General features: G+C 39.1%; 1 protein-coding gene across 2 annotated transcripts; it reads left to right on the top strand.

The window, feature by feature from the left end:
- The first annotated feature begins 379 nt into the window (after window positions 1-379).
- Window positions 380-9610, top strand: CMTR2 (cap methyltransferase 2). 2 transcript variants are annotated; one of them, XM_003417155.4, is made up of 2 exons: window positions 380-618; window positions 4293-9606. In XM_003417155.4, the coding sequence occupies exon 2, from the start codon at window positions 4312-4314 to the stop codon at window positions 6637-6639; it is 2328 nt and encodes a 775-aa protein (XP_003417203.2). In that variant the 5' UTR covers window positions 380-618; window positions 4293-4311; the 3' UTR covers window positions 6640-9606. The 2 variants fall into 2 exon arrangements, with proteins under 2 accessions (XP_003417203.2, XP_023412432.2); XM_023556664.2 differs by lacking the exon at window positions 380-618 and adding an exon at window positions 625-776 and having other exon boundaries at window positions 4293-9610.
- The last annotated feature ends 341 nt before the right edge of the window (window positions 9611-9951 follow it).

Raw genomic sequence — 9951 nt, 5'->3', positions numbered from 1 at the left:
TTTGAGGGACAGTTTTAACCCAGGCTGCACTTGAACTAATGTTTGCCCAACTGCACTGAAAGCCTCCTGGATCCACTTAGGTGGGCGGAGCCAGCATGTCCTGGACAGGTCTGCCCCTCCCCGCTTCACTTCTCCACCGTCTTAGGAGGAGGAGCCAAGAAGCGCTCCGCCTACGTGCACAGCTTCCGTTGCAATAGCAGCCGAAGGGCGGAAAGCTGGCGACTCCCAGCTCCAGTTCTCAGCGGAGAAACGAAACCTACAGAGGAAGACCTCGGCCCCGCGAGAGCCCCCGACGTGCGTAACGCTGACGTACGTGATGCCGGACCGCCCAGAGGGCGCGTGCGCAGTGTGTGTCAGGGTCCTCGGGCTCTCGTCCGGCGGAGGCGCGGCTTGCAGGTCGGCGCACGTTCCCTGGGTCGTGGGGCGCGTGTGGGCTGCCTTTCCGGCCTTCCGGCCCGCCGCCTCGCTACGCCGTGGCTAGGGGCGTCGCAGAGCCTAGGAGTGGCCACCCCAGGAAGCAGCCGCGGAGCGGAAGTGGAGCATGGTCCCCTCGGTTGAGGAGGGCTGGTGAAGCGCCTCGTCCCTAGACCCTGGGGGCCGAGGTGGGCGTGAGTGAAGGTAATCTAGGCTCGGGTTCTGAGGAGGCCCTCCCTTGACTTCCTAGTGGGTGACACGGGCTGGAGCTGAGTTTCTTTACCGTCAGGGACCGGGCCGCTGGAATGGAGCTGGAGACTCACTTCTAGATGAAATGAGAGCTTGGGTACCGCAGTCACAAAGTAAGCCCTCGTACATATTAGCCATCATTTTCAGAGTTGCTGAGAGAAGGAGTTGGCGGAAGCGCTTCTAAAACTCTCTGTTAACTGCAGAGGGATCAACTGTTAACGAGATTTTGTGTTAGGCCTACAAATTTTGTAGGAATTCTCTTTGAGGCTTTGGGCCCATGGCTGCAAACTTACTACCCTACTTTGCAAAATCAGTGTGGTAATACTGACTCATTTAACAATTGTGATGCCACAAAGCTCTCTAGAGTGTTTAGTGAGAGACTGGAACATATACTGAGAAAGTTTCCAATACACTCTGTAAACCACATCCATTTTTTTTTTGGTCACAAAGTGCTGAAGTGGAGTTGAAATGCATTATTACGACTCGTTCATGATCAGAGAAGTCATGGCCTTTTGTACTAGCTAAGTGTGATATCCATTCACACTTCTTGAGTGTACTGTATACTAAGCCCTGTTCTTAACCTCTTGGGATGATAGATGAGTAAATGAAACAAAGATTCCAGCGCTTGTGAAGCTTAGCATTATAGTTAGGGGAACACAATAAACAGTATATGTAAATACGTTAATTTTGTCAGAAGGAAATAAGTGCCATGGAAAAATGAAAAAAGGCACAGCAAGGTAAGGGACATTGGGAGTGCAAGGTGCCGTTTTAAATAAGCATGTCAGGGTAGGCTTCACTGAGGAAATTACGTTTGGGCAAATACTTAAAGGAGGTGGAGTTAGTTCTTCAGAGCATTCCATGCAGAGGAACTGACCAATGCAAAGGATTTGGGATGTGCCTGGTGTCTTCAGTGAAAACTAAGAAGGCCTGTGTGGCTGGGGCAGAATGAGTAAGGGCTGGGTAGTAATAGGAAAATGATCCCTGGTGGCACAGTGGTTAAGCACTGGGCTGCTAACCAAAAGGTCCCAGGTGTGAACCCACCAGTCCCTCCACCAGAGAAAACACCTGGAGATCAGCTTCTGTAAAGATTACAGCCTAGGAAACCCTATGGGACAGTTCTCTGTAGGGTCACCATGAGTCGGAATCAGCTCCATGTAACACAACAACAGTAATAGGAAAAAGGTTAAAGATAAAGGATGGGCCTGGAAGGCAAAAATTTTGTTGGCTCATAGGGTCGCTATGAGTTGGAATTGACTTGTTGGCAGTGGGCTTGGGTGGATCCCTAGTAGTGTAGTGATAGAGAGCTGGGTTGCTAATCAAAGGTTGGCAGTTCAAATCCATCAGCTGCTCTTTGGAAACCCCATGGGGCAGTTCTCCTCTGTTCTTTAGGGTCGACTATGAGTCAGAATCGACTCAACGGTAACAGGTTTGGTTTTTTTGTTCTGGTAGGCAACGGTAAGGTCTTTGGAATTTACTTTGAGTGAAATGGGGAGCCATTGCAGAAATTTGATCAGAGGAGTGCTGCAGTCTAAGTTTTACAAGATTACTGTGCTCATTATGTTTCAAAATAGACTGTAGGAGGCAAGGATAGAAACAGAGAGTCCCTATGGCAGTACTCTATGAAAGAGATAACAGTGTTTACGACCAGGAGTCTGGTAGGTTGGAGCTGAGTGAGAGGTGGTTGTGTTTGATAGTATGAAACATAATGTTTGGATAAGTACACATACAGTCATGGATTGTCAGCCTTTATGCTCTTCAATACAATTCATAATTTTGGTGTGTGTGCCACTGCTAAAGTATACTCAGGAAGGAGAATGGACTATTGAGTCACCTCAGTTCTCCTGTGAAGATAATTACCTATTAGCTTAGGTAAGACTTCAGAGCTTAATTTCAGTAATTAATTAGTATGTGAAGTTAGTGACTAAAATCAGACCTTTTCTGAAATAGAATGTGGTTGAAATCTAAACATGGTTGTAAGTTTCTAATAAGACAACAGACCTTATAATAAATAGAAGAGCTTATTGTAATAAACTTTTGACTATGTATAGGATTGTAGTGAATATGAATCTCCTCTTTGCCTTCCTTCAGAAATTTGTCTAAATATAACTTGTAACAGAAAAAAAAAGAAAACCTGATCTAAGGTTAGAAAAAGATATTGTGGAAATTAACCTCTATTTACAAATATTTAATAATTTGGAAATTTACTAAATAGATACTGTACGGCAAACAGAAATGACTAAGAAGATTCTTGTTGATTTAAGGAGTTTAGAAACTAGTGGACAGACTTGTAAATAATTTAAACAAAATAAGAAAGGATGAAAAAAGTGTGTTAAAAGAACAATACAAAGTAAATACCAGTAGAATGAAGACATCTGAATATTACTATATTTATTGTGGTGGTAGCATCTTTAATCATGAAACATCAACTTTTTGTGAGATGGTAATTTGTCAGTGTTTTCATGAAAATTTAGCTTTTTTGGAAAACTTGTAGAATGCATTGAATATGCTAAATAAAGGTAGAATTCATTAAACAGTTGATTAACAGTGCACTAACAGGTACCATGTAATTCTCATTGCTCTATCTGCGGGAATTTAGAACTTTTCCAACATTTTGCCATTAAGCCATAACTCCTTTCTCTTATGTCCCTTTCTCTCAACAGGCGACAGATGTTTTTGTTACCTTATGTAGTGTTAGAACACAGAATGCAGGGTGACTATTTCAATTTGTATATTCAGTAAGGATATTTCTTCAGTTTAAAATCCTGCTATCAAAATGTGTTAAGTTTTAGTGGCAAGAAAAAATAGTGATATTTTTAGTGTAAGCATGGAGGTTAGGAATTTAGTTGGTGGTTGTCTGAGCAGACCAAATGAGACATGAATCTGTAGTTTAGGTACATGTCAGTGCAAACCATAGGTCAATTTCAGCATCAAACAGGGGGAGGCTAGCCAGTCAGGTGAAGCACAGTACCCAAGCAGAATGGTGATGAATGTTAGTTGGTGGCCTAAACAGGAGATTGGCACCACCAAAGCACTTAGCATCAGAATGAAATCTGGATAGAGGATATATTCAGCAATCCTGGTACATGAGTGGGTGAGTGGTGGCAGAGAGGCCTGGTAGCAGGACCAGTCCTGGTTCGTGTGCAGGCTCCTGGCCCAGAGGGAAGTGAGGTGCAGAGGAAACTAAAAAAAGTTGGAGGTCAGTTGTTAGAACTTCATCAGAGATTATGTACATTGATGAACTTCTAAATAAGTGTATGTGTGGAGCAGTGTGGTGGTGTTACAGCCGTGGGTAGAGGAGAACTTCGGGGAGGAGCTAGATGGGTTAATATGGTAATAAGAGCTGCCATACACTGGTGACTCTTCTGTGTATGTTTTTTATATACTAGTATGTTTTATGTTTATTTAAAAAAATGGTATCTTCATTTTTTTAATGAAAAGAAACAGACTCAGAGATGTAGTCTGCCCAAGGCCACTTATGAAGCTGTAAGAAGCAAAGCTAGAGTTTGAACTCAGGGTAGTTGGATAACAAAGCCTATGCTCTTTATGGGGTTTGTCGCGAGTGTGATCAGGTTTGCTGCTGATTTCACTCACTAATAAATTCAATTTATTTATGTGTTTTCTTTTCCTAGATTTTAATTTAGTTTGAAAATGCGTAAGTGCAGAAAGCCACCAGTTCATCAGAGAGCAAGTCCTGAGACATTTAGCCCAGATGTTCCTGCTGACATTTTTGAACTCTTCACCAAGAACTTTTCTTATGGTAAGCCATCTAATAATGAATGGCAGTTACCAGATTCCAGTGAGATTTTCACCTGTGACCATGTGGAATTTAATTCATTTCTTGATTTGAAGAACTCTTTGAATGAAGTAAAAAACCTACTAAGTGATAAGAAACTTGACGAGTGGCATGAGCACACTGCTTTCACTAATAAAGCTGGAAAAATAATTTCCCATGTGAGAAAATCTGTGAACGCTGAACTTTGTACTCAAGCATGGTGTAAGTTTCATGAGATTTTGTGTAGCTTTCCACTTATTCCACAGGAAGCTTTTCAGAATGGAGAACTGAATTCCCTCCACCTTTGTGAAGCTCCTGGAGCTTTTATAACTAGTCTTAATCACTACTTAAAATCCCACTGGCTCCACTGTGATTGGAGTTGGGTAGCCAATACTCTGAATCCGTACCATGAAGCAAATGACACTCTAATGATGATTATGGATGATCGGCTTATTGCAAATACCTTAGGTTGCTGGTACTTTGGTCCAGATAACACCGGTAATATCATGACCCTGAAATATCTGACTGGACTTCAGAATTTCATAAGCAGCATGGCTGCCATTCACTTGGTCACTGCAGACGGGAGTTTTGATTGCCAAGGAAACCCAGGTGAACAAGAAGCTTTAGTCTCTTCTTTGCATTATTGTGAAGTTGTTACTGCTCTGACAACTCTTGGAAATGATGGCTCTTTTGTTCTAAAAATGTTTACTTTGTTTGAACATTGTTCCATAAACCTGATGTATCTGCTAAACTGTTCCTTTGACGAAGTCCACGTTTTCAAACCTGCCACTAGTAAGGCAGGAAACTCAGAAGTCTATGTGGTGTGTCTCCACTATAAAGGAAGAGAGGCCATCCATCCTCTGTTATCTAAGATGATGCTGAATTTTGGGACCGAAATGAGCAGCAAAGCTCTCTTTCCCCATCATGTGATTCCTGAATCTTTTCTTAAACGACATGAAGAATGTTGCGTGTTCTTTCATAAGTATCAGCTAGAGACTATTTCTGAGAACATTCGTCTGTTTGGGTGCATGGGAAAAGAGGAGCAAGCAAAGCTGAATAATTTAAGGGACTGTGCTGTACAATATTTCATGCAGAAGCTTCAGTTGAAGCCTCTTCCCAGAAATAATTGGTTAGTAAAAAGATCTAATATTGGTTGTAGTACAAATACAAAATGGTTTGGGCAGAGGAACAGGTATTTTAAAACCTATAATGAAAGGAAGATGCTGGAAGCCCTTTCATGGAAAGATAAAGTGGCTAAAGGATACTTTAATAGTTGGGCTGAAGAACATGCTGTATATCATCCTGGGCAAAGTTCTCGTTTAGAAGGGACAGGTTCCAGTCTTGAGTGTCCCTTATGGCATATCTTAGAGGGAAAGAAACTGCCAAAGGTAAAGTGTTCTCCTTTCTGCGATGGTGAAATTTTAAAGACTCTTAATGAAGCAATTGAAAAGTCATTAGAAGGGGCTTTGAATTTGGATTCCAAGTTTAGGCCGAAACAGCAGTATTACTGTTCTTGTCGTGTTTTTTCTGAGGAACTGATACTTTCTGAGTTGTTTAAACTTACCAAATGCCTGCAGGATGAGCATGTTGTAGGACCCAGCAGCCAAATAAAGTGCCTGCTTGTGGGTTTGCCAGCTCTCTGTGATAGCAAAACGAATGTACCTTTGGAAGTTCAGTTCCTGGAATCGGCTGAACTCATGACTTTTGGCTGCTCATTGCTTCATGATGGAGACCCAAAATACCAGCAGTTATTTTTGGATTGCCTTCTGTATTCATTGCAACAGCTTCATACAGGAGATGTTTTGATTTTGCCTATACTTTCTTGTTTCACAAGATTTATGGCTGGTTTGATCTTTGTACTCAACGGCTGTTTTAAATTCATTACATTTTTTTGTCCTACATCCTCTGAGCCTCTGAGGAGTTGCGCAGTCCTGCTATGTGTTGGTTTTCAGGACTTTCCAAGTCCGGTTTTCCAGTATCTGCAGAATGTGAATGAAGTGCTGAGCACATTGCTTAACTCTGAGGCACCTCAGCAGGTTTTACAGTTTGTGCCAATGGAGGTGCTTCTTAAAGGGGAACTACTTGATTTTTTGTGGGATTTGAATGCTGCCATTGCTAAAAGGCATTTGCATTTGATTATTCAAGGAGAAAGAGAAGAGATCATCAATGGCCTTCAGTTAGGAAATAGAGCATGTTCTTTCTGAGATTTAACTATGGCTGCTTACAGTTTGTAATATTATTTCATCCTTTTGCTCTGTTAGTTTAAAGCCTTAGCAGTTTTCATTTTGAGGAAGGACCAAATCACATCATTCAGAGTCTTACCAATTCTGAAAAACCACCAGCTAGTTCTGATTTCTGGCATATGCATACCCATAGCGTTCTTCCATGTGGTGGAATCTGTGCAGTGATGATATTCAGCCTCTAAACATGAGGGGTGTGTGTGTGCTTACGGTGGGCACACCCATGTTGCATATGCAGTTTCGTTGATATTATTTATCAGTTTAAGATTTACCTGTGTGCCTTCATTTGGGTTAGATTTTTTTCCCCAACTGATATTGTCTCAATATGGCACAATGGCTAAAGCTGTTAATGAATCAGTTTAGGTCATTGATGAAAGGAGGTGAGTCACTCAATACTACTGACTTCCTTTAACACTCAAAATATCAGTTGTGGATTTCAGGGAACTCATCTTGCCAGATTTCATGAAATGCACCGTTTATTGCTCTTAGGCCATTGACCCAGTTTACCTTTATGGTTCAAATGAAGTGTATGGTTTAATGAATATTTTATTAACTGCAACCATCCAACAAAAAGGATACCAGGACAGCTTGAAACCAGTGATCATGTTTAAAACAATGGAAAATTGTTTGCTGTGTTTAATACACTCCTGTATTGTGAAAAGCTTCATTTAGCAATGGTGTAATAATTTTAACTTCCAGGAAATAATCTGGGAACTAAAAGATTTTTTTAAATTGCAAAATAGTGTTTATGACCCCATACTGGGGACATAGGGATGTAATGAACAGTGAATACTGAAGACAGTTTCAATGCTTTCAGGAATGATGGTTTGGCATTTAAAAAATTTCTTTGATCTTAATTGTCTCTCTCAGTATGAAAATAGCACTTTACCAAGAAGATCAGCCATGAGATAGTTATTTTATCAGTTACATTTAATTGCCTTTGAATTATATGTATTTGACAGTATAATGATGAGCTTTTTGACAAACTATATTGAGCAAATCTCCACTACCTTGAAGTTCTACAAATGGAGAATATTTATATTGTCATATGTGTACTGGGTTGGGATGTGTATTTTAGACATTTTTGTTAGTTATATGAAAAATAGATGTATTCTTTGATGTATTTGTTTGATAAATGTTAAATCAGAAATTTTTTCGTGTTCTTTGCCATTTCGAGTTCCATTATAGATTGGAATAAAATCTGCGAATAAAATGAGTAAAATCATTAGCAGAGAGATTGTTTTCATCTTTTCTTTTTAAAAGGGAATCATGGGGGGAGTTAAAAATAATTTGAGAATAGACTTTTTAAAGAAAGGTTTGAATGGGAGCTAATAATTCCTCTGATTTCTATTCATTAGAATTTAGTCCTTAATATTATTTATAGAGATCTACTTAGGGAGAGAAATTAAGAACTTGATGGAACGGTATGGATTTAGTTCTGGCCACAGTGGGCATGGAGGCATGGAAGTAGATTTCCAAAGGAAATCTGTTTCCCAGTGGTGTTTTACAGGAATTTCTTTTTTGAGAAAAAGGGAAGGAAAAATACTGTCCAAGAAATGAATGAAAAAGTAGAAGAGGACAGTAAAATGTGAAAGATGATTTGTATAGTTTATCAAGTTACTGCTCTTTTTTTACATTTTTTAGTTGAGATTTTTAACTTAATTCTGATGCTTTCTGAAGAGTTTTTAGCAGCCAGAAAATTTAAACTTCACAAATGTGTTTCTTAAAAACTTGGGAGAAAAAGATGTTTTACAGATTTAATTTCTTCAATATTGACTTTTTTTCTCCCTGAGAAAGAAATTTAGTTTTGTATATTAGGGAGGGTTTTTGTGTATTGCCCCAATGTTGTGTAAATATTTAAATGTATTGACAATATCTTTTCTGAAATAAATTTAAAATACCAATTTATGGATTTTACTCCTGTCTTTAAGACTGTTGAAGGAGATTTGTGCTAAGATTTTTTTTGCGGGGGGGGGTGTTAGTTATTGAGTGTTGCTTTAACAGAAATACCACAAGAGGATGGCTTCAACAAACAAAAGTTTATTCTCTCACAGCCTAGTAGCCTAGAAGTTCAAATTCAGGGCATCGGTTCCAGGGGAAGGCTTTTCTGTTGGCTCTCGAGGAAGGTCCTTGTCATCAGTCTTCCCCTGGACTAGGACCTTCTCCACGCAGGAACCCCAGGTCCAAAAGACATGCTGTGCTCCCAGTGCTGCTTTTTTGGTGGTATGAGGTCCACCTGTCTCTCTGCTCGCTTCTCTCTTTTATATCTCAAAAGAGATTAGCTTAAGATACTAATTTTGTAGATCTCATCAATGTAACTATCACTAATGAATCTCATTACATCATAGTGTTAAGATTTACAACACATAGGGAAATCACATCAGATGACAAAATGGTAGACAGTCATACAATACTGGGAATCATGACCTAGCCAAGTTGGTGGGTATTTTGGGGGGACACAATTCAGTCCATGACAGTGGTTGTTTTTTATTCTTCTAATCCAAAGATCTTGGAATGCAATTAGAGAAGCAAGATTGCAATATTGGAAGAGATGAAAGAAACGTGACTATTGATACTGTTATTTTACTCAACTTTGGTTAGAATATGAAGTCTTTAAAAATATTCAAACTTCGTTTTCCAGATGCAGTTGTTAATTGAATACTTTTAGTTACAGTGCTTTGGTGAGGGTATATGAAATCAGTTAATTCCTCAACTTTTAGAAATGGAAATGTTGATTGTAAACACAAAATCTTATTTTCTGTTTAAATACTGTTCATTGATTTTTAAGAGGGCAACATTGGTAATTTCGTTTAGTATAATTTTGCTTTCTAAATTGAAAGTAAGAAATAGGACAGTTTTAGTCTTGTGTCAATTTTAAAAATTGTTTTAAATGATAAATGGTAATTGTTTTAGTAAAAGTTATGTTTGTAAAAGATTTTAAGTGAATCAAAATATGTTTTTGTTAATTTTTACATTCTAAAAAATAAAAACTTATGCACAAGAATATAATTGTCTTATTTAGGTTTCTTTAGTAATCTGGTTAAGATCATATGAACAATTTAGACAATGTAAATATCCTCTATTAAAATGATGAGATATTATTATATATAGGTGGTACAGATGTGGAAGGCCTGGCTCAGAATTTGTTTACTCCATAATTACTATTGAAAAGAGTTCAGTTCGATACTAGTCTCCCCCTTCTTTTATTATTACTGGATTGAAAACTCATTTCAGACAGATCTTAGGAGCAGCACTAACTACAAAACAACTTTCAAC

This window comes from Loxodonta africana, chromosome 21 (assembly GCF_030014295.1).
Source record: "Loxodonta africana isolate mLoxAfr1 chromosome 21, mLoxAfr1.hap2, whole genome shotgun sequence".
NCBI classification, from domain to species: Eukaryota; Metazoa; Chordata; class Mammalia; order Proboscidea; family Elephantidae; genus Loxodonta; species Loxodonta africana.
Note: the sequence above shows the minus strand (reverse complement) of the source record. Positions and strands in the feature narration are given on the sequence as shown.

Coding starts and splice junctions, on each gene's coding strand:
- CMTR2 (XM_023556664.2), top strand. CDS start 4,312: ATGCGTAAGTGCAGAAAGCCACCAGTTCATCAGAGAGCAAGTCCTGAG.